Source organism: Elgaria multicarinata, chromosome 3 (genome assembly GCF_023053635.1).
Source record: "Elgaria multicarinata webbii isolate HBS135686 ecotype San Diego chromosome 3, rElgMul1.1.pri, whole genome shotgun sequence".
NCBI classification, from domain to species: domain Eukaryota; kingdom Metazoa; phylum Chordata; class Lepidosauria; order Squamata; family Anguidae; genus Elgaria; species Elgaria multicarinata.
The window spans coordinates 53,461,527-53,486,045 of NC_086173.1; the positions used below are offsets into that span (position 1 = coordinate 53,461,527).

At 41.8% G+C, this 24,519-nt stretch overlaps 2 protein-coding genes across 2 annotated transcripts in view; one reads left to right on the forward strand and one right to left on the reverse strand.

Moving 5' to 3' along the window:
- The first annotated feature begins 4,684 nt into the window (after positions 1–4,684).
- Positions 4,685–18,543, forward strand: CDK3 (cyclin dependent kinase 3). The gene is made up of 8 exons (XM_063123231.1): positions 4,685–4,714; positions 6,922–7,070; positions 8,427–8,504; positions 9,865–9,985; positions 10,848–11,018; positions 12,180–12,281; positions 15,198–15,401; positions 18,361–18,543. Exons 1-8 carry the CDS (start codon positions 4,685–4,687, stop codon positions 18,481–18,483), a joined length of 978 nt encoding a protein of 325 aa, XP_062979301.1. The 3' UTR covers positions 18,484–18,543.
- A 1,087-nt stretch (positions 18,544–19,630) lies between these two features.
- The window catches only part of EVPL (envoplakin), a 53,739-nt gene continuing 48,850 nt past the window's right edge, over positions 19,631–24,519 (reverse strand). The window contains exon 22 of the mRNA XM_063120331.1: positions 19,631–23,936. Within this exon, the coding sequence (XP_062976401.1) occupies positions 20,496–23,936 (3,441 nt within the window). The 3' untranslated portion in view covers positions 19,631–20,495. The remainder of the gene's footprint in view (positions 23,937–24,519) is intronic.

Here is a 24,519-nt window from a genome sequence, read left to right on the forward strand (position 1 = left end):
ATGGTGCAGTACCACCCTCCTACCCATGTTCCTCAGCAACTGGTGCACACAGGCTTACTGCCTCAGATACTGGTTCTGTTACAGAGCAATGCCTGTCTGTAAGGGCCTTGGGATGTGGATTTAGTAAAGGTGGAGGGTCATGGGATGGAAGGAAGAAAGTAGAAGTTGGTTGGAAAGGGAGGGAGGAAAAGCAGTTGGTGGTGGAGAGGAAGAAGAAGCAGAAAGGGAACAAAGGAGGAAAAGAGAAGAAAGGCTGGAGAAACCAGCAGCATGGTGGAGAAAAAGAGGGAAACAGTCTGCAGCTCAATGAAGAGTGCACCTCCACCTCGGGACAGACAACCAAGGACTAGAGAACTGGAATGAGCAACTGTTGTTAACCCAGCAACAATAAAACTGCTGTTCACAGTGAACTGTGGCTTGAAATCAGAGTTGAACATATTTGCTTAATAGTTAAGTTGTTTTCTTAATGTTGTAATTCACCATACTTTCTTAAGTAAATATTGTTAAATATTGATTTGTTTGCCTTTGCAGTGATTGCAATCTGCCCCACCTCATACTAGTTATTTTTAAAAATCCTGAAACATCACAGGCCCATCAGATGTGACAGTTCTCTGTCAGATGTACTGTACACTATGTATTGAATTGGCTCAAGAATCCATTTTTGTTTACAAACAACATAGCCTGAAAATCTTCCAAGACCATCATCAGTAAGACTGTGGACTGTTGCAGAGGTACAAGAGTGTGTTTCCTCCTTCATTAAATTAAAGGGTGTCATTCCCTGTAATTGTGGAAACATGCAAATGTCTGCCTGATTGTCCTTCCACCACTCAGCTGACTAACACATGAAAGTATCTTTGCATTGACCAATCCAGGGCCTTTGTGGGGGGAAATGGCTCAATCTTGAAGTTGCCCCACTCTCAGCAAGCATTACCTGAGCACCTTTGATGATGTCTTTTCTTTTGAATATTGCACTACACAGCTCTGTATAGTCAGCTACATGTAAATTAATCAGGGGGCAAGGACCCCATTCCCCCAAAACTCTCTCTATATGTCAACAGAGCCAGCTATTCTAACTACTCCCGAGTTCAGCCTCTGAACCTTAAAGCTTCTTGTTCCAAACTCTATAATGGCCTTGGAGTTTGGCTAGTCACTATTCGTTATTTGAGCCTGGTCATCCCTCAGACTGGTTTTTCTCAGCTCTAATTGGCTTTAATATCTCATTCCTAGCACTATTCTCTGCTCTACTCTGGCATGTACTTCACTTTTCCAGTTCTAGAGGCTTCCTTTTGCTTTCCAATGGAACCACCTTATTGCTGCATTTTACTCTGAGAGATCCATTTGCATTGCATACCAAGACAGAAAGCTTTACCAGCCCTTGCAAAGCATCCATTGAGAGTCCTAAAGCCAGCTTCTGTATGTGCATGGACATTGTTGGACCTGTGAGGCCACACAGGCAGTGTGCAACCTCCATCTGAGTTGCTGTTTTTGAGTCTGAGGAAGGTCGTCAAGAAGTGATTGGGAACTGGCTATCAAAATGTCTTGAGCTGAATGCACAATCTCTGGATTTGGGGGAAATTCTAAGGAGTAGCCCCCTTGGTAAGCCAAATTGTGGTGGTGCTGAGGTCCCTAATAAGCTTCTATTTGGTCTCTCTGTTATTGCTACAAAGACTAAACTATAAAATAAACTGAGAGAGAGTTTATTCTTTTGGCTGTTTCTTAATAATTTAATCTTTAAGAGAGGCCTGAGGGGTTTTGCCCTATGTTGAAGTTATAACCAAAGCTAAGAGACCTGAGTGCAATCTGTGTTCATGGGATTTTTCTAACTTTTGGTAACCAACCAGGAAGTCTCTTAGTTTCACCTTCATCTGAAGGCAGGTAATTATAGCCACTCCTGCTCTATTTCACCCCCCCCCCCCCCCGTTCTCTTAAACCTATCAATTTCCACTTATAAGGTCCAACATTACCATCAGCACCTGAGCTACTTTGGGTGCAAACCCTTCCAATTTCCTTCTGTTATTTCTATATCATCACCTTCTCTTCCTAACTTGGCAAATGCTAATTTCCCCCAATCTCTGTCTAGTCCACAGAATCACAGTGAGTGATAATAACAAGAAATTTAGTACTTGGGACATGCTATTATCTCCCTGACCAAAACGCTCAAGATGATATTGATGCAAAATTCATGCCTGTTCCCTCTGGCATTCACTCGTGCTGGCAAGCTGACACGAAATACTCATATCAGTGAGACTTCTTTTGTTGAGGAAATAACACAGTAGACAAGCTTAAAGGTTACAGAGTCTCTAAAACACACTTAAAGCTGAACGATGGTTAGAAAGCTTTAGGCTCTTTTTTCTGAAAGAGCCTAAAGGCAAACACTGTGTGTGTGTGTGTGTGTGTGTGTGTGTGTGTGTGTGTGTGTGTGTGTGTGTGTGTGTGTGTGTGAATAGGGTACGCCAGTAACTACTTCTCAAAGGAACATGGCCAATCTCCAAAAACAAAGTCTCAGGACAGGTTGCTCTGAGCCACCAGAGCTGGGTGGAGAGATCTGTCACACACTTGTCAATCTCAGCTTACCATTACTGAGCTGATCCCATTACCACATCTTCAGGAAAGGTTAAGCTTCAGGCCCAGGAGTCCCATCCTTCTGCTTAGGACTGGGAACTCCCTGCCACCTGAGTCTGGGCACAAACACAGAATCTACAACATATGCAAGTCTAAGTCTATGAAAAGCCTCACTACTTTTCATAGCACAGTTCTTAGATATCCGAAGTCTAAATAGCAAAGCGTCCATGTGCAGAGTGCTTTCAAAGTCCCAAGCGGAGATGGAATCCAAAGCAGGAGGGCGGTCAGGCGTTGCATCAAGAGATGAAACCTAGCAAAGCTTTTTCAGCTTTGCACTAGTATTTAAGGCTTATTCAAAGCTATTTGACAGACAGATCCTCTGACCTGTAAACCATGCCCACATGCCAAGAGGGCGGGATGTTACAACCCACTTCAAAGAACAGTCCCCACCTTTTTCAAAACACTCTGAAGTTCTCAGATAACCAGCTGCTTCAAGGCTGAGACAAAGGAGTGAACCAGCTACTCCCATGGGAACTTCTTATAGAGATAAGTTTGCAGAAAACATCTGACATTCTCAAACTATTTCTTAATAAATCTAACCGGCCTTGTACCTATACCTGACAAGTGAGATGGAGAATAAAATTAGGGAGCCATCCAAATGAGAAAATGTTGTAGTGGGTGACTTCAATCACCCTCACATTGATTGCATAAATGCATGTTTCAGTCACCACAAACAACTTAAATTTTTTAATACCCTAAACGCCTGTATCCACACAATGGCCAGCCAGATGCTTCTGGCAAGTCCACAAGCAGAACATGATTGCAATAGCACCTGTTCATGTTTCCCAGCAGCTGGTATAAGTAGGCATTTTGCCTATGAAACTGAAAGTAATATATAGCCATCAAGACTTATCCTCCATTAATTTGTCTAATTTCTTTTTACAGCCAAGTTGGCCATTGTTACACTTTGTGGTAGCAAATTCCATAGTTTAGCTATGTGCTGTATGGGGGGAAAACTTCCTTTTATCTGTTCTGAATCTCCCACCATTCAGCTTTCTTGGATGATCCCAGGTTCTAGAATTATGAGGGAGAAAACGCCTCTATCCACTTTCTCCATACCACACTCTGTCATGTCCCCACCCACACCTGACTTGCCTTTTTTTTTAAGAAAGAGGCCCAAACATTGTAACTGTTCTTCATAGCACTGTGGCTCCAGTCCTTTGATCATTTTTGTTGCTCCTTTCTGCATGTTTTTCAGCTCTACAATTCCCTAAACATAAAAAGAAAAAACCATTAATTCCATCTGGATCACTTCAGTTGTCAAACTTTATGGGAGTAGGCCTAATTTCAGTGTAATCTGCCTATGAAATAAACTTGTCAAGGCAAGGAACAGAGACGCCTTGTTTGTGGCACTCCAGTCAGGCAGCCTGGTATTGTACTCTTTTAGGAGGCAAGTACATACATGTATAGGAGGGCATTATAATGTATAATGTAGTCTCCTGGTATAATGTTTCTGGTTATGATCATGATAACATCAACTAAGCAGGAGAGAAATAGTTTTGACGTACCTCATATTACTTGTTACCAATTCTGACTTCATGTGAATGTGTTGTGCAATCTTCTATGTTGGGGATGCGGGTGGAATGGGAGAAATGTGTTACTTATCATAGTGCTATCCAATATGTGCCTACATGCATGCCATGACCATACACTATTTCATTTCCTCTTTTTCTTTTTAGGGTACACAACTGAAGTGCTTGCAAAACCAGCTGAATTGGGAGTTTCTGAAAAATTATATTATCTGCACAGCCAAAAGAGAAGTAATCCAGATTAAGTAATTTTGATTATTTATCCTTACAAGTAATTACAGGCAGTGCCAGAGTCTACCCTGCATTTATTGTTCCATCTGATTTATTTATTTTTACAATTTCTTGCGTAGGAGGGAGGCAGACACTTAAGATATACTAACTTAAGATAAAAGCTGAAATTTATTTATTTATTGGTTGAATTATACTTGGTAATAATGTACATTTTAATGTCTCCCTCTAGTGGTAGAAAAGCCTCGTTCTGTGAGGTGAATTTTGACCCCTTGGAAACTCTGTAGTTCAGCAGGAAGGAGAGTATGGAGGCAAATGGAAGACTAGATCAGCAGGTGGGAAGTCTTGTGAGGAGCTTAATTTTACTCTTAAACGACCAGTGTAGCAACGTGTGAGTCACTGGGGAAATGGGGTTGCTTAGTAGCTAGCATTCTGGCTCTGCATAGCTGGAGGTCTGGACCTGAGGCCTTCTTAAATTAGGTGACATTCAGTAGCTTCTACCCTTTTAAGAATGGCACATCCCAGAGTGTCACATAAAGGCTAGTTCTTACTCAGAACATTCCCAATGCTATATCTGCAATTACACAAATAAACACACATTAAGACTCTGCTTTTGGTAGCTTTGATGTGACACCCCCAGGGTTTTTTTTTGGATTCTAGTCCAGAATCCTCTTTTCCCACAAAAGATGCTTCCTGGAAGCTCACAAGCAAGGCACGAAAGCAATAGTCCTCTTAGGCCGTTACCACAGCCGGCCCTCACGACATCTTATGGCTATGAATCCTATCACTTCAATATACATTGTGTGAAAAGGTGTTTTGTCAATTTTGAATCAATTGCCAATCAGGTTCATTTGTGACCTCTAGTTCCAGTATTATGGGAGAGGAAGAGAGAGAGAGAAATTCCATTTCTACACACACCAGAAATATGCTTAATTTACAAATTGAGAGGCAAATGAACAAGCCAGAGAGCCTGTGTGGTGTAGAAGGAGATGGGAATCACATCCCTGCTTGGCTATGAAATTCATTTGGTAGCCCTGAGTGTGTCACTGTCTTTCAGGCTCATCTACTTTACAGTAGGGTGACCAACTGTCAGGATTTCCCCGGATTTGTCCTGGTTTTTGTTCTTTCCATGGTGTCAGGGGGGATTTTCTATAATTTTCAATAATGTCCTGGAATGACACACCTTCCCCTTTAAGGCTGCCATTAGCATGGCAGGAGGGAATGACATGCTTTCTTGAGGCACATCATTCCCCCACCCTGAGCTCCAATTGAGATCTTAAAGGGGAAAGTGGGTCATTCGTGGACATTATAGAAAAGGCCCCAATTGGAGTGGATGGTGGTGGTGCAGAATAAAATCCTTTCCCCTCCTCCAGTCCAATCAGGTTCTTTAAGGTGGCGGGGGAATAACGTACTTTCTTCAGGACTCAGAAAGCTGCTTCCCCCCACACACACTAGGTGTCCTCTTTTTTGGTTTCCCAAATATGGTCACCCTACTTTACAGCATAGTTTTGAGACTAAAATGTGGGATTGCAATAAGGTTATCCTCCATTCATTAAGGGGATGAGAACATGGCTAGCCCTACCATTTGGCAGGGTGATGCGATCACCTCAGTCAGCAAATGCTGAAGAGTAGCAGTGCCATTTCCCCATGTGCTCCTGCTGAGCCCCCCCCCCCCCCAGCTATTCCCCTTTGTGGGAGGACAAAGCTGTGTATGCCAGAGGGCTGTCCTGGGCCTCCTAAACTAGCCTGTTACTTAGGTGCAATGCAGGATGCTAACCCATCAACGGTGTTGAAGTAAGATTTTAACTTCTAGTAGCAAAATTCCTTTGGCTGATCCTGGATGAGATAACGAGCCTGTTCAGACGACACTTCAGGCTCTATGGTTAGTGAAACTGTGGTTCTCTGGGATTAGTACTTAACCACAAGCCGTGCTGTCACATACAACACTTTTAAGGCAGGTTACAGCCGCTAACCCTGCTGCAGATGGTCCAACTGTAGTTAGTGAGTGACCGGGGTTTAGCAAAACACATCACACAAAACACCTACCCAACTGCTTAACCAAAAGCCTTAACCAGCAGGGTTTAAGGTACCTTCTGAACAGGCCCATTGTGTTCCTGGTGCTGGGTTGCATCATCACCAAGACATCATTGGGCCTGTTCAGAAGACACCTTAAATCCTCCTGGTTAAGGCTCTAACCGTAGCTTAAAAGTATTGTGTGCGACAGCACAGCTTGTGGTTAGTGGAGAACCACACTTTTGCTAACCACAGAGCCTGCAGTGTCATCTGAACAGGCCCAGTAAATGTTGTAGTAATCAGGATTTTTGTTTGTTTACTAAAGGGTATTAATTAAAATATAAAAGAAGGGGTAGCCCATTCAAAAAGGGTCACTAAAGAGGTATTTAAGTAATATTTATGCAACCCTTGGTAGAAGGGCTGTTACTTCCGAAAGGTATGAGGATGGGAAGAATGGTGGTATGCAGTGGTATGAGGTATAGAAATGGCAAAACAGAGCAATCTCTAATAATCTGAGTAAATGTTATAGCAACAATCCAGAAGACAAAGAATGGACACATTCCAAGATGAATTCCAGAAGGTGGAGAAGATTGGTGAGGGCACCTATGGAGTAGTATATAAGGCTAGAAACAAACAGACAGGCCAATTAGTCGCTTTGAAGAAGATCCGTCTAGATTCGTAAGTATCTGGATTGGTTCCCATACACAAACTTTCTCCTGAATCTGCTACTCTTACAGCTTATGCAAAAGTTTTCAAATAGCATTTGTATATTGAGTTTTTTAAAACACACAAACACACAAAACTGCTTATCTTGCCTCTTTAGGATGTGAGAAACATAGATTTCTCTCTCTCTCTTAATCATGCTGGAAAACCATGCCTAGAGTATGTTCACATAAGATTGTATTCCTCATAGGGTTCAGCTGCTAATGTAAAGCAGGTGAGCAACTTTTGGCCTTTCAGATATTTTGGCCTACAACTCTGATCATTTCTCACCAATTAGCTATGCTAACTAGGGCTGATGGGAGTTGTAGGCCAATAATCTGGGGGAGGGACAACAAGTTGCCCACCCCTAATGGAAAGTATCCTTAACACTAGAACTGCTAGCATCTTAGGGATGGAGAGTAATGGCTAATTTAGGACCAAGCCCCTGTAAAGGGCTTTTCACCTCCCAGCATGGTTTCCACTAATTATTGTAGAGTAGTTGTCTGAGGAAATGCAATGATCATGAATGAGTGAACATGAGAAATTTAGGGCTCCATCACACCTAGTGTGCATCCGCGATTTCCACCTCTGTTTCATTAGCGCATCTGGCGCTGATCACTTTTATGTGCGTGCGTTCTTGGGCTATTTCACTTAGTTTATCTTTTCACCTACGCAGGCTCATGCTTCCTGGTACCGCCACTGTGCTTGCCTCACCCCACTCTGCCCCCTTTCCTTCCACCTCTGCTTCATTGGTTCTTGTGATTGATGGTCTAGGCGCCTTCCACCCCTCACTTTGGTTTTGTTGTCTACTGTTTTAACAATTTAGCGTTTGATCAATTAGGTGCTGTTTCTGCCCTTCAGCGCAGAAACCCCCAGGAAGGGAGGTTCTGTGACATAGCACGAGGACGACAATACATGGAGATGGAAGGGCATTTTTTTCCCACATGGAGAAAAAATGCCACACTTTCCCTGCCCTAGAAAAACCTAGAAAATAGAGGGGAAAGGGGCGAGATGACTACAGGGTAGGGATGACATCATATGAGTGTTGCAGAACAAAATGGTAAACAAGGCAGGACGAAAGTGCGATAAAATACTGATGTGATGGAGCCCTTAAAGTAAGATATGATATGTTTTCCCAACAGGTTCTGAAACCACCTCTATTAAACTCAGTGGGTTTCCATGGCTGAGTGGGGACTAGAACCCGGATCTTTAGCCACTACACTACACCCCATATGCGTTCCAGAGAAATAACTGATAGGAATAATCACTGATCAATCTGCCTTTCTTTAGGAAAAACTGAATTGCTTAATATCAGAACCACTTTCTCCATAGGGAAACAGAAGGAGTTCCCAGTACAGCAATCAGAGAAATATCACTGTTGAAAGAACTGAAACATCCAAACATAGTGAGGTAAGAAAAGCTTCTGAACTTTGCTAACTATTCGGCCATAGCTGTATCAATGTTGGGTGTTCTCATTGTTAACATTACTAACATTGTATAAATTCATACATAGATGGAATAGGGAGGATTTTTCTAGATTCAGGATTCAACTCTGTGCACACACGTTCCTGGGATTTCTCCAGCGGAGACCTTGAGGAGAGCAAATTGTTGGTGGTTCACTTCATGTTCCTCTTCCAAAAGGTCTGAGAGACCACTTGCAAGTTTGGAGTCAGATTATTTAGGGATAAAACAGACTTTCTGGGGCAGTGGGGATCCTGACTTGAAGCCATTGTTATTATCATAGGCTGGGTTCTGATACTTCATCCCTTATTAGGGCTCCACTTCTGGGTTTTGTCAAACGAAAACCATATTCCTGTAAAGTGGTACCAGCCTTCTTGCAGTGCCTGTGCAGATATCCTGAGAGACATTGTCCCTAGTAAGTGTGTCAGTGTGCTGTTTTAAGAGGTAAAGGAGTGTGTATATTGGTAAGTAAATTTACTGGTGAATAGGTGTACTAGCTTGCTATTCCCAATAACACGCTGGCATACTTACTTGAAAGTAAATATTTTTTTATTTCTTATTGTCTTTTGTCAAACTTCTTTGCAAATATGTATTGCAAATGTACAAAGATCAGCACAGAAGAGAATGAGGGACAAATAAAAATGAAACAAACTGCTTGCTACACAAAATACTGTAGATTATATTTAATTTAATTAGTATTATATACACATTAATTATAGTTTATATTTAATTAGCATTAAAACGGCCAATGTTTAGACTAAGCTTCCTTAGCTGCTAAGGAGAGGTCTGGTGGTTACCAACGGAGAATGCAATTGTGTGAATCAAGCCTTTAATTCAATTGTTTTATTGTTTTCTTAGCCCACCCTTTTCCCAAAGCACTCAGGATGGTTTACAAGATTATCCCTCATATTTTACCTAACAACAATCCTGTAGGGTAAGTTGGGCTGAGAGAGAGTGACTGGCTCAGGGTCACCGAGTGAGTTTACATGGCTGAGTGGGGATTTGAACCTTAGTCTCTCCATCTCAGTCCTGGGCCATAGCTAGACCTAAGGTTTATCCCTGGATCGTCCAGGGGTCAAACCTGTTCATCGAGGTGACACACAGGGGATCCAGTGCTCAGGCAGGGGCGAACCCTGGATGAACCCAGGATAAACCTTAGGTCTAGCTGTGGCCCAGCACTCTAAACTCTATATCACACCGACTCTCATTCTGTTGTATAAAAAAAAGGAGTGTGTGGTAGTGGCGAGTACATTGGTGCAACTGTGATAACATTGATTCTGCCAAATACAGACCCTAATTTTTATTCCAGGCTTCTTGATGTGGTACACAGTCAGAAGAAACTCTATCTAGTCTTTGAATACCTGAATCAGGACCTTAAAAAGTACATGGATTCATCCCGTACAGGGGAGCTGCCTCCAAGTTTGGTCAAGGTACAGAATTATACACACATCTCTCCATAACTGAAAATGTGTTCCTTAGTCCATCCTCTGTCATTTGCTAGGAAGAATCCAAACTGCTTGTTAGACTCCAGACTCTTTCTTTAGAATCTGAAGCCTGAAGTATTGCAAAGCAATTAACACAGAGATCCTCTGCTTTCTACCTTTAGGACCTAACTACAGGCAAACATGTGTAACACAACACCAGCAGTATTGTGTGTGTGTTGTTTAAGAGAAAAGTTGCTTTGAGAGAGGACAGTTTGGAGTGAAGATATGGCGGGAGAATGATTTCCAGCTTTCCCCCTTTTAACAAACCACACACACACATACATACCAGAGATCAAAGAAACGACTGCTCAACCATGAAGGGGAAGGAAGAGAGGGCACTTAAACATTCCCACATAAGGGAGCAACGGCGCTAAATCAATCAAACGCTAAATCGTTAAAACATTGGACAACAAAAACGTGGGGAAGGGAGGTGCCCATGTCCATCAACCACAAGAACCAATGAGCTGGAGGGGGGAGGAGAAGGGGCGTGGTAAAAAGAGATTTCGCTGGTACAGTGGCAATAACCTGAAGCATGAGCCGGCATGGGTGAAAAGGGAGACAAGGCTGACACAGCGCAATAATGCACGCATGTGAAAGTCTCCTGTGCTTGATGCGCTAATGAAACGGCGGTCGAACTCATGGGTGCATACCAGGGGAAAAAAGTAGATGTGATGGAGCTGTTTATCTGGTCATGCCCTTTCCTTTGCAAGCAAGGAGAATTTAAGATAATTCCTATTGGGCTATGGGAAATTATGTGTCAACCTCCCATGGTTTCTGCATGCTTAGTCTCTGAAACCTTTCTCCCTAGAGCTACCTTTACCAGCTGCTACAAGGTGTGAGCTTCTGTCACTCCCATAGAGTCATCCACAGAGACTTGAAGCCCCAGAACCTGCTCATAAATGAAATGGGAGCCATTAAACTGGCTGATTTTGGCCTAGCTAGAGCCTTTGGTGTTCCACTCCGTACTTACACTCATGAGGTAATGTCTGTCTGTCAGTAAGAAATAATGAAAAGGTTTATATTATCTCTTAAGGTGAATTTTTGTCATCATAGTAGTACAGTGAAGGGAGAAGCTCTTCACTGTACCAGTATAATTTCCCTCTCTATGCAGCACTTAAAAGTGCAAGAGTCCCTCTAAGGGTGTGGATCTGGCAATCTTACTTGGTAAAGAGAGGAGGAAAAAAGGAGCAATGGAAAGAGTTAATATAATTCAGCACAACCTTCAACACAGGCAGGTTTGGAACTAGAACTGGCAAGTTTAACTTAGAGACTGTGCCTAAATCTTTAGGGTCCTGTATCGCCTTCAAAACTAACAGATTAATTGGGGCATGAGCTTTTGTGGGCAAGAGTCTATTTCAGTGGAAATGGGCTCTCGCTTATGAAAAGCTTATGCTCCACTTATTTTGTTGGTCTTGATTTGTTAGTCTAGTTTTTATTATAGCCAACTAAATGGCTTCTCTCGTGGAATTTAGATTTTTAAATGTTCTGAGGCAGCAAAAAAGGATGCAATCATCTTCACTCTGAGCCCAGTCCTCCATCAAGTCCCATTACCCATCCTCTTCTCCTGCCCACATGCTAAAGCAAGTGGGCCTTTAGTTTATCCTAAACCTTGGTTGGGAGAAGAATGTGAGTGAAGAAGCACCAACATGTTTTTCTAGCTGGCAATAAGAAGCCATGCTACATTCTAGTGGACTTCAATGAAACGAGAGCATTTTTTTCCTTTTCTTTTCGAAAGGCTGGTATAGGCTCTCATTGTACTTTGGGCTCTGAAGGTTATCATTCAACCATGAAAGTTTTTAATTGGGGGTGGGAAGGCAGTGCAATGTGTGATGAGCTGTTTCCTAAAGCTTTTAAAACCTGATGCTGTTTGGACTTTATACTGTTAGTTTTACCCTACCCTGTGCTTGTTTACCCTACCCACTGCCTGTTTGCATTCTCTTCCCCTCCTTATCGCTTTACTATGATTTTAATAGAATGTAAGCCTATGCGGCAGGGTCTTGCTATTTACTGTTTTACTCTGTACAGCACCATGTACATAGATGGTGCTATATAAATAAATAAATAAATAAATAATAATAATAATAATAATAATAATAATGAGCATATATTGGACTCAGGCTTTCAATGTGGTTCCTTCTAGGTTGTAACCTTATGGTATCGGGCTCCTGAAATTTTACTGGGTTGTAAATACTATTCAACAGCTGTGGATATCTGGAGTATTGGCTGCATATTTGCAGAAATGGTAACATGCTTTATTTTGTTTGTTTGAACAATAAGGGCCTCCATTTTTGAGACACTATAAACGGCTTACTTCTCATGAAAAGCTTAAGTACTAGTGGTTGCCTTATTTGTATTTGCGCAACTTCTTTCTCTGAGAGGTGCCTCTGCCTGATTTTTAGGGATCTTCCCTCGCCCCAATAATAATAATAATAATAATAATAATAATAATAATAATAATAATAATAATAATAATTTCTTACCTGTCTCTCCCTGTGGATTGAGGCGGGGTACACAGAATGCAAAAATATTATACAATACATAAAACTGATTAAAACATATAAAATTAATTATTAAGGTATTATAAAATTAATTATTAAGGTATTATAAAATACATGAAACTGATTAAAACATATAAAACGATATCACAGCCACCCTGTTTAGCAGGGGCCCCAACTCTCTTTATAGCACTTTGAGAGGGTTGCCCACCGGGGGAGCATAGGGCAGGGAAATATGCTTCAGTTGGATCAGTTGCACACACCTAAAGGCTGAATCCAAACCAATAATTGCAATTCATGTATGCATTTTCTATGGTGGCGCTTCAACTTTAGAATACCCTTCCTAAGAAAGTTCAATGGATTGGATCCAGATTTATTCTGGATCAACTCCACTGTTGGAATGGACTTCCCCACCTACTCCTTCCCATAGCATCCTCTCAAGTCACCTGAAAATGCTACACAGGGAGTCAGGAGACCCTGAGGAATAGGGTGAGCTGTGTGAGGCGGAGGAGAATTCCCCAAAACTGGGTGAAGGGACATTACAAAAGCCATGTTGTTCTCCTCATCTTTCTCCTCAAAGCTCCCTTCCTCTTGAGAAGGCAAATTCTGAGTCCAACCCAGTATTATCGGCACCAACTTAAGATGTTTTATTTCCTCAGGCATTGTAATGACTTCTTTTATGTTGCTTTTGCTAGTTTGTTTCTTCTCAGTTTTACACTTTATATGAAGGATGTTTTTGTTATTTTTATAGTATTGTATTTCTTACAATACATTTTTATGCCTTATCACTGCCCTAGAATCCATTTGGCTGCTTAGAAATTTTATAAAGAAATAAAAATAAAATAATGCGTCATCCCTTTACATTGGCAGTATTTATCATTTAATCAAAGGCTTCTTTCCCCCTAATTCTAATTCTTATGAGGACCTAAACATGCAAAAAATTTATTTGCTGCTGTGGCCTTCATACTCTGCTTAGATATCTGTTTCTTGACAGTGGACAGAACAAGAAACCTTTTCTTTCTTTCTTGTTCCCTTTAAGATGTTATTTTATTATCTAGTTTTTGCAAACCATCCTGGTAGTCCTGCTGAAAGGTAGTATAGAAATATAAAAAAACTGTATTATATGGTGAGGCCCATGCCACATCCTCTTACCTATATCATTGTCAATCTCACAGAGGAATTATCATTGAGGAACTAAGTCAGGACCATGACAGGTGGTGTTCAAAGTCCTTATGCTCAGTTTGGCCTGCATTTTAGTTTAGTCCAATCCTCTTAATCTTCGGAATATCTGGCAAAACTCTGGTCAGTTGCATGGAGCTGACTCTTGACAACCAATGGGGGAAACAATGCACCGTTGGTTGTTTCTCCCACCCCTGTGCGTGCTGATTGCATGACCAGGATTACCCCAAACAGCAGGCACTGCGTTGCCTCCCCCACTGATCCAAACCCGGTCTTTCTCTTTGCTTTCAGACCCTCTTATATGTGTTCACTGGCTTCTAATTGCTATGAGATAAAAGTGTAATGGGGTAGCAGCCACTAGAGGTTGCTGCTGTATAAGAGAAAGGGGGGTAAATATGAGTTTACTGCATTAAAGGACGTAAAGAATCTTGATACTCTTCACATTTGAAAATTGCAAAGGAGATTAATTGAGGTTCCTCTTTTATCCTCATCTACCCTTTACTTTGTATGTAAAAGCCAGGACAATTATTTTCCCCAAACCAAAGATCTTAAATTTCATATCTGTACATTTCAGGCTTATAGAGAGAGCAGGAATGGACATCCTGCATCCCTCAGCCTAATTTCATAAGCTCAGTTCAGATCTCTGGCAAGGAGAGAGGTTTGTCCCTCTACCAGTAGCCTGCTGAGGAGGGATAGAGAGAAAGAGATTGAGAAAAGTGGTTTCTGAATGAGAGAGAGAGAGAGAGAAAGAAAGAGAAAAGCAGTGGTATTTTTTTCTTGCTTTTATGGCTCTACCTGTTCTCGTTCATCCTGGGCTCTCAGTAAAAGCAAAACATGGTCCAGGTCTTAGTTCAACTGAGATTCAAGACAATAATATAGAACAATGTATATTATCATCTTTCATTTATTTGATTTATCTTGAATTTCAGTTGAAGTAAAATTTAAGCTGTATCATAAAATGTTTTAAAATGCATAACGTGCATAAAGTATTGGATTATCTATTCTCGGTGCTTCCCCATTATATTTAATTCTGAATTAAGTCAGATATACTAGTTTACTCTTCTTTATCTCTTCTTTTCTCTCCCCTCACCTTGTAGGTAATTTCAGATTATTAAAAAACCGAATTCTTCCTGAATTCTACTTCCTGAGAAGAAAACATGACCCAATGCCTATTCTGTTAGTATAAAGTGGTTATATGAACATATGAAGCTGCTTTAAACTGGATCAGACTCGTTGACCATCTAGTTCAGGGGTGGGCAACTTATAACCCTCCAGATGTTTTGCCCTACAACTCCTATGATCTCTCACCATTGGTTATGCTTCCCAAGGCTGATGGGAGCTGTAGGCCAAAACACCTAGAGGGAGAGACATTGCCCACTGCTGTCTTATGGGAACATTAGTAGGATAAATATTAAGGTAACCTAGAACGTGGATAATAGTTATGAAAAGGCAAGCGGGTGAATCATCCCTTTGTTTTTTTGCAGGTGACCAGAAAAGCATTGTTTCCTGGGGACTCTGAAATTGACCAGCTCTTCCGGATTTTCCGTACTCTTGGTACACCTACTGAATCATTGTGGCCTGGAGTGACACAGCTTCCTGACTACAAAGGGAATTTCCCCAAATGGCCAAGAAAAGACATGAAGGTGGTAATACCAAACTTGGACCGAGATGGACGAGACTTGCTGGTTGTGAGTAGAAGGCTGGAACAAAGGGTTTGGTGTTGTTTTTAAATCCTTGTGGCAAGGATGTCATAAACCCAAAACTTTAGCCAACAGATAAATCTGAGATTCGGCTTCATACCAATTTCCTAGCTTTCCCCAACCTGATGACCTCCAGATGCTTTTGACTACAACTCCTAGCATTCCTAACTATTAGCCATGCTAGCTGGGGCTGATGGGAGTTGAAAAGCTCCATCACACCGGTGTTAATAGCCCACTGTCGACATGGGTTGTGTGCAAAGGACTCAGATTACGTCATCCATGTCCTGCCCTGACCTTGCTCCTCTCCTGCTCTTAGCGCTGTTTTTTTGGCACCAGGAAAGTCTGGTTCTTCCGGTAAATCTAAACGACAATGCGCTACCCTCAACATATATTTTCACCCTTCATTTTCAATCCAATGTTCTGTGGGCATGTTTTCAAGGGGCAGTATTGATGACAAGAGGGGCGTGCCTTTTCTCCAGCTGGTGTTTTTAAATTCAAATTCAAATCCTTTCCTTCTCCTGCTTCCTGGGTGCTGGGTTGAATGAAAGAATGGTCTATTGTGCTTTCGTTTGTCCACCTTTGCTTCATGACTTGCTTTGGGTGGACGGGGAAGCAAGAGGGGGATTGTAGAGGCATGGGGGGCGGGGCGGGGAGTGAGTGAAGGTGTTTCTTACCTTCATTTCCTACGAGGTTGGAGACGCTACCTGCCATGGTGTCTGGGCTGGTTTCCCCACCAAGGTGTTAAACTGGGCTGGCTGTGTGGCTTCTCTCCTCTCCCCTTCCTCCACCTGTGTCTCTTTCTCTATCTCTCTCAACAACATGCAACCTCCAGTGGCAGCTGGTAGGAGTTTTAGTTGATTAATCAATTAATCCATGGATTAAATTTGCATGTGGGTTATAAGCAGTCCCTCTGGAGCAAGAAGAGGTCCCATTGAACTCTGTGTTCTTACTCCTGAGTAGGCATTTTCACCTTAAAAGAAATGTGGAAAATGCACCCTCCTTGCCAGCAGCGCCCTCATTTTTAAAGATAAAGAGATCCAAATTGACACAGTGATAGCTCTTAAGGAGGGCTTTCAGCATGCCAAATTTGAATGAGATTGGGTCATCCCTTGACTTTTTAATGCTTTTTTAAATCCCTCCCCCTTAAACCCTTTTCCTGGTAGTCCACAAGTGTGAAGGATCGATCTTCTATGGTTTGATTATGTGAAGCTGGACATCTTCAAGTTCATAAACTACAGATCGGCTGTTCCCTTACTCAAAAGTAAATCCCATTGATTTCAACTGCATTTACATCCCACTTATACTAAAATCCCATGCATGTTTACCTTTGAGTAAACCCCATTGAACAGAGAGAGACTTACTTCTGAGTAAACACATATAGAATTGACTTTGAATAGTGTGGTCACTCAGAAGCTTTCTTTTTAAATCTTAAAACGGCAAACTGGAAAGAAGTGCTCTGCAGCCCCCATGCTTACTTCTGAGGTCTTACTTCTGTTTACTCAGAAGTAAGTCTCTCTCTGTTCAATGTTTACTCAAAAGTAAGCCTGCATCTGATTTTAGTATGTTCACGCTCCAAAGCCTCCAGGCAGGGTGAGGGGAATGGGCGTAGCCTAGGCAACAGGGAACAACCACGTAGGGAGGGAGGGCGTGGTGTCCCACTACCACCAACCAATGAACTGTAGGAAGAGGTACAATGGAGATCTGGGGGGGGGGCGGCGATGTGCATCTCATTGGAAGAACAGCGATATGCTGGTGCGCACAAGAGAGGTGTAAAGATGAATGAAATGGAAAAGTGCAAATGTGTAAGTTGATCAGGCTTTCACACAATATGGAAACGAGGGCGGATAATTCAAGGGTAATCCAGGGCAAATGTGCAGGTGTGATGCAGCTCGAAGTTCAAAATATCCGGAGGGCACCATGTTGAGGAAGGCTACAATATCCCATTGTAACAAACCATTTGCACTACTATTTTCAGGCAAAGCCCATACTAGGGAGCAAAAAATCCATACTGGGATTTCAGAATAGCAGCTAACCAAAGGCTGTTTGGATTAAGACTAAGGCTGAAATCCTATCCTATGCAAATTCCATTGGGATTCCTGCTGAAATCAGTGGGAGTTTCTTCCCAGTAAATATGTATATGATTAGCTGTAAAATTAAGCCTTCCAACATTATTTATATGTAATCTCCATAGGACAGCTAATTCCCAAGAATCATTCACAAGATTATCTCCACTTCTGTACTCGTAAGAACGTATGAAGCACCATGATAACTTGGGACCAGGATACCTGAGAGAGCGCCTTCTCCTTTACCAACCTGCCCGGTCACTGAGGTCATCCGAGGGCCTGCTCCTGGTGGTCCCACATAGATCCATCCTCCGATTGAAATCCACCAGGGGAAGAGCCTTCAGCGTGGTGGCGCCCCTCCTGTGGAATTCCCTGACTCTGGAGGTCAGGCAGGCGCCAACCTTGTACTCCTTTCGGCGCCTCCTGAAAACATCTTTATTCCAAGAAGCCTTTCTCTAACATGCAGCCTTGGATTTCTGTTTTTGCTTCTTTTTAAATTTTGTTTTAACTGTTTTATTCTGTTTTTTTCATTTTACCTTGTACACCGCTCTGAAATTTTTCAATGGGGAGCAGTATATAAATATTCTAAATAAATAAATAAATAATGATGGATCAGACCAAAGACCCTTCTAGTCATGCATTCTGTTCACACAGTGGCCAACCTGATGCCATGGGAAGTTCACAAGCAGGACATGAGTGCAACAGCACCCTCCCTTCCAATAATTCTTTCTCTTTGTTACACACTCTGAGGATTAGACAATATTGTTGTTCTTTCAGTACTACTTGAATAATGCCCAATGTTCAATAAAAGTGGGTTGGTCTGAATGGCTAAGATTTAAGGATTGTAATACATTTGTTCACCTTTGTCCCTCTTTTTATTACAGCAACTACTACTGTATGATCCCAACAGACGCATCTCAGCCAAAGCTGCTTTGACCCACCAGTATTTCTGGCAGACTCCTCGGGATGCCAAAGAGCAATGTGTGGTGGAGAGGTATGACCTATGAAAGGAGGATGTTCTAAGCAGTGGTTCACTAGAAATAGCACTCCGGATTACCCCTTCCTAAATAACTGAGCAAGGAAGTAGCTTGTAGTGGGCATTGGAATGACTACAGAGGAAGGAATAGGTTCATCTCGGTTTAAGATGCTTTTAACCTTTCACTTGTGTTAATATTATGTTCATGTAAATTTTGACTGTTCTGAATGGTGCAGCATCTTATAATGGCTGTCACTTACTTGTTCTTTAAATGAGCCAACAAGGTTGGTGCTCTTAGCTGCATATGAAGAAGAGAAATGTGACTTGCAATCTTAGGCTTGCTGTCTATTTGAAGTCTGACTCCTGCAATTGCATGTTATTTGATATTTGCTATGGTTCACATATTGCATTACGGAGAACTTGGTTATAGGCTATATTGGCACAATCTATAGAAGGCAGGGGTACCATAATTTTGGGTTACCACCTTGATGTTTGATTCTTCCTGTTTTTAATATGGTAACCTCTCACTGAGGTTCACAGCACTATTGGCAACTAACCATGCTCAAGAGAAAAGTGTGGGTGAACCAGCCAACATAGAGCTACTCCAAAATGTGCTGAGTTTCTTTCTGTATCCTTCGTCATCATACTACTTTTGCCTTAGGAAACATGTTCCCTCAAGATAGGACAGGAAGAAATTAATGTCTGGGCCATCTAGATGGTTATGCATTTAGACAGCTTTCATTTCTTGTTCAATGAGAATATGGAAGAGTCTCTGATCATTCAAGAGAGAAACTGAATAGCTAGTTCAGGACATAAAAAAACTATTTGCTAAACACCTTTTGTTGTTCTACCTATGGAGCTCTCCCACTGATGAAAAGGGAAAAGGCAATTTTCACTTATTCCATCTTCCCCTGCAGCACCTTCAGCCCCTGAAATCTACTCCAGGAGGTTGTAGGACCCTCTGGAGCAAACACACAGTGAAAAGTGCCTTCCCCCTCCCTTTTGCCAGCAAGAGTTTTTGCTTAATCAAAAGCCTTTCTGCAAATGGAAGTAGAATTTTCGATCCAAGTCACTGTCTGGTCAAAAGTTTATTTTTAAAAACAGTGTTTTAAATGATATTTACCATTAACTATTAATATTATTGTAGGTTTTTCTGTCTGCAGTAAGAATAAAACATATGCTGGATAACCTTGTTGTAATAAAACCTGATGGTTCAAAAACATCCTTATTGATAAGAGAGGCTGTGATGGGACAATCATGTGTACACTTAGGCCATTTAATTATTATTTTTTGAATGCATGCTGTACAGCAATGCATCTGGAATTCTGAGGCATCTGGCTGTCATTTAGGCTCTAGCCATCATGGTTATGGAAGTTGTGAAATGCTGCAATAGCAGTCTTGCTTACCTGGTAAAGTCTTGCTTGCCTTTTATTGCCTACAGTTCTGTTCTGGGCTGACCATTAGATTTCTGATCATATGCATTCATTAACCATGCATCTCCATGTAGGCCTTTAGCACTGTTCTTTTTGGAATCCCCATAATTTTATAGTGTACACTTATTGGGTCCTTTAACTTGGCTTCTTTGTGGTTTATTCAACACTGAATCATGGCTGGGATCCTGCTTTTCACACCTAGGGTGAAAGGAAGTGCCTCCATTTCTAAAGATAACTAATGGAGTCTTTTAAATATTTTAACTTTTTTATTGCATGCATGACAGCAATCTAACTCAAAGCACTTTGACACATATCCTTTCCAACTTGACATGAAGGCAGAGTTCCCCAAGCATATTTGTTTAATTTTTAACATCCCCTTTATTGCCCAACAGTATACAGTTACTCCTGCATTAGAACCCTTCTACCTTCAGAAATGCATCTTTAAGATGTGTTGCTACCTTGGTAAAATGAAGTAAGGTTAGCTATCTAGAACAGCACACAGCCATCTATAACTGCCAGGCAGTCTGTTCATCTATGGACCATGTATGAGCTCTGCTGAGGATTTAAAGCATCTGAGGTGATCAGGGAATTGAAGACTATGGTGCTTCTCTCAGTGCCTGAACCGGGGCAAGGTGGGTGAACGGTTTGCTGATTGATATAACTGATATCCATCAGAAGTGGCTGGGAGGAGAAGGAGGCCACTTAGAGGATCTTTCTGGCAACGAGCCATAGCTTCCTTGTAATTAATCTTCTCTTTGCTGATAGGGTCAACAAGATCCTTTTCATAATTGGATTCATCTTGCAGCATCATGGCCAGATCACTGCTGAGCATGCCTGTCTGGGCAGCTTCTGACACTAGGATACGACCAGTTTTCTTGGGGTCTATTAGCCCTCCAGTCAAGTGTTGGACTTGTAAATAGGGAAAGGCATTGTCTTTGGTCATCCACCCTTTCTGGACTGCCTCCCCTACCGATAGCCTTCTCTTGGTGACAGGATCTTCAATCCCTGTAAAAGCTTTCTGGGCATTCAGCAGCCTCTGCATATAGGTGTTGTCGATCAGCCCTCTATCAATAGCTTTGTGAACAGAGTAGCGATCCCGTGAGATAAGATCAACAATGCCTCCAGTAGCCGCTTGGGCCTCTAGAAGCTTTTGAGCTGTCATTGGGTCTACCAGCTTCTTGCCAAGTGCAAATTTGATGTTGTACTTGTTGTCAGAGGTGGTGTCATACACTCCAGCAATGGGAAATGTATCATCACAGAAAGCCACCTGTGGGCTAGGGGGAAAGAAGCTCTGCTTTTGTTGGAAGACAGGGGATGTAACGGGAGACTTAGAGATGATTGAACCAATAGAGAGGGATGAATTTTGCTTAGTTTCTCCTGCTACCAAGAGAGCAAACTCAGAGATGGGGATCTTGCCTTCCCTGTAGAGCTGGTATTCTTCTTTTGTAATTCTTCTAAACCGCAGGGCATCATCAATGGAGTACTGTTTTCCACTCTTCTTGTCAAGGAGGACAGAAAGATCCCCTTTGGGTCCAAGAGTTGTGATTTCCTCCCAATCACATTCTAATTCTTGCAGCTGGATATACTGACTCCTGTCTATCATGCCTCTCTTGTAGGCCTCATAGGGTGACATATCCTTGCCTGTCTCTGGATCCAGAATAGAGATCTTGGTGGAGAGATTTGTCTCTCTCATCTGGGTCTCGTGGCTTAATTCTTCCTTGTTGACTCTGGATTGGAGTTCCCGGATATTCCGCTCTTTTTCATAAATCTGATCCTTCTCTGTAAGTATGTCTGATTCAAGGCGAGAAAGCTCTTGACCAAGTTGCATCTTCTTTTGTCTGTCATTCTCATTCCTTTGGCTAAAGAGCTTGGACTGCTCTCTAAGGAAGAGGATTTTCTGTTGTTTCTGCCTTTCCAGTTCCCTTAATTCATCCTCAAGATTGGCTTTTTCTTGCACTGTCAAATTCCGAGTTTTCTGGAGATCAGCTTCTTCTCTGGACCATGTTCTCTTCATACCTTCTGCTCTCTCAATTGTTTCCTTGAGATGCCTGATACCTTCTTCTGTATTTTGCCGGGCAGTCCGCTCTCTGCTTAGCAGATCCCAGAGACGTGCTCGCTCATTTTCTAGCACCCTATCCTTTTCTACTCTGATTACTTCCTTATAGATGGTTTTTTCCTGGGACTTTGTTTTTTGCAGAACATCAATTTGGCCTTGAAGATTCTTGCACTCCCTCTGAAGGTTCAACACTTGAGCCTTCTCATTATCCAGATCAATTCGCAGGTTGGTACTGGACTGTTCAAGAACTGGATCTTTCTCCAACTTGACCACTTCCTCTGTGATTATTTTTTCTTGAACAGGGGCTGGGCTTTCTTCAATTTCCGTTATCCTCAAGGTAATCTGCCGCATTTCTTTTTCCAAAGCCAGCCTTTTGTTTCTGTCTTCTTGGAAGTCAAGCATTTTCTCTTCCTCTTCCACTGCTGTCCGAAGCTGTTGGACCTCACGTTCCAAGCGTCGGCGGTTGCTAACTTCATCATCCAAGCTCCTACTCAGTCTGCTGTGCTCATCTCTGAGCTTTGGGTCTCTTTGTGTAAGAATTACTTCCTGGACCACCACCTTCTCCTCAGGCTTTCTCCTCTCCAGAAGCATGTACTTATTCTGCAGATCATAGATGGTATCTTCATCGGCTCTTCTTTTTTGTGATGTATTACGTACTTCTTGCCGGAGGCGTTCAGCTTCTCTTTCTAACAGAGGATCATTCTCATATCGGACAACTTCCTTGTTAACTAGCTTGGTTTCAACCTTGGATCTTTCTCTTTTCCACTCATCCCTTTCTCCCTGTAGCCTGATCAACTGTTCTTGGGACCTGCCATTTGTATTCACAAGATCATTCAGCTGTTGCTTCAACCTGTCTATTTCTCTCAAAATCTCGGGGCTCTTTTCCATTTTCACCACTTCTTGGATGACCTCTTTAAATTCCACTGTTGGTGTTTGGGACCGAAGAACTTTCAGTTCAGTCAAGGCTGTTTCCACCTCCTGGTCAACCCTTGTCCTTTTCCTTGAAGTTTCTTGGAGTTCTCTCTTCAAACGTGCTATCTCCTCTTCTGTTTCTGGGTCAAGATGAAAGATCTCATTGACTCTTTCTTTAATCTCCACCTTAGGCTTTTGCTTCTCTACATTGCTGTATTTGCTCTGCAGCTCTGTCAATTCACTTGCTAGCAACAGGTTCTTGTTCCTCTCCTCATCTATGAGAATTAGAAGCTTGGAATTCTCCTTCAGAAGTTCTGGGTCTTGCTCCACTTGCTTTACCTCTTTCACAATGACCTTTGGTTCTGCCATTTCAATCAGCTTTTCAAGCTCTTCAATCCTGTTTTTCAGTTTCCCTATTGTATCTACCACAGACTTCCTCTTGAAACTGTCTTCATCAATTTGCATTTGCAATGTCCTGACTGCTTTTAGCATCTCGGGGTCCTTCTCCAACTTGACCACTTCTTTTACTACCACTTTCTCTCGGATGTTTGGTTGCATCTGCTCAAGCAATCGTAGCTCTTTCCTGAGCCGTTCAAGTTCGGAGAAAGAAGTTGAATTCTCACGAAGGTGCCTGATTTCCTCTTGGAGCCTGGCTGCTTGGGCATCTAAGCTTGGATCTTTCTCTATCTTAGTAACTTCTTTTGTAAGCAGCTGGCTTTTCACCACCTTCCTGTCTTTCTCCATGTGGAGAAGATTATTGTTCATGATCTCTATATCTGCCTGTAGGCCCTTTCTCTTCTTCTTTTCATCCTCAATTTGATGAGATATTTTAGAGAGGTCACTCTCCAGAGCTGGATCTCTGTAGTACTCCATTACTTCTTTCTCTTCCACTCTTTCAATGGGTCGCTGGGTTTTCAGCGTTAGAAGTTTGTTTCTCTGTTCTTCCAGCTCCTGTTGAACTCTGGCTTTCTTGCTCCGTTCCTCTTCCAGCTGTAACTTCAGAGCTTCAGATTCTCTCTGTGACCTATTTTCAGACTGCTGGGTTTGCTCATGCATCACCTGCACTGCCTCATTCACTTCCTTCTGCAGAAATAAATAAATAAATAAATAAATAAATAAAGAAAGAAAGAAAGAAAGAAAGAAAGAAAGAAGCAACTTTAAAAAGAGAAGGCAAAATAGGTTAAGTCTTATACAACCTGTAGAAATGACTCCAAATCCCGAAATTCTAAATTACTGGTTATTTGGGATAGATGGTAACCCTTTAGTTAGCTATTGAGCAAGTTTAGTGTAGTGATTAAGAGAATAAGATATAGCTAGGAATCAAATCTCAGTCCATTCATGAACTCACTAGGTCATTTTAGGTAAACCACTGTCTCAGGCCGTCTCCCCCTCTGTAATATAAGGATAATAATGCTGGCTTAGTGATTGAGATTATGTATATGAAGTGCTTTGAAAGGCCTTCCCCTTTTTGATGTTCTAAAAGCATTTAAAATTAGAAACAAATTTCAACCCTGAATTAAATCAATATATAAAAAGCTATGTTTTAATGAATAATGTGATATGATATATCTTACCAAAGGCACAAGACAAGGATGTCCATTATTGGTCTTTCTTTTTGTTTTATGTTTAGAACCACTTTTAATTATGGTCAGAATTTTTGAAAAAA

Excerpts from the sequence above, each read along its gene's own strand:
- CDK3 (XM_063123231.1), top strand. The coding sequence starts at position 4,685 with ATGGAGGCAAATGGAAGACTAGATCAGCAG. Across the intron at positions 7,071-8,426 it reads AAGAAGATCCGTCTAGATTC|GGAAACAGAAGGAGTTCCCA; the intron begins GTAAGTATCTGG and ends CTTTCTCCATAG. Across the intron at positions 15,402-18,360 it reads ATGGACGAGACTTGCTGGTT|CAACTACTACTGTATGATCC; the intron begins GTGAGTAGAAGG and ends TTTTTATTACAG.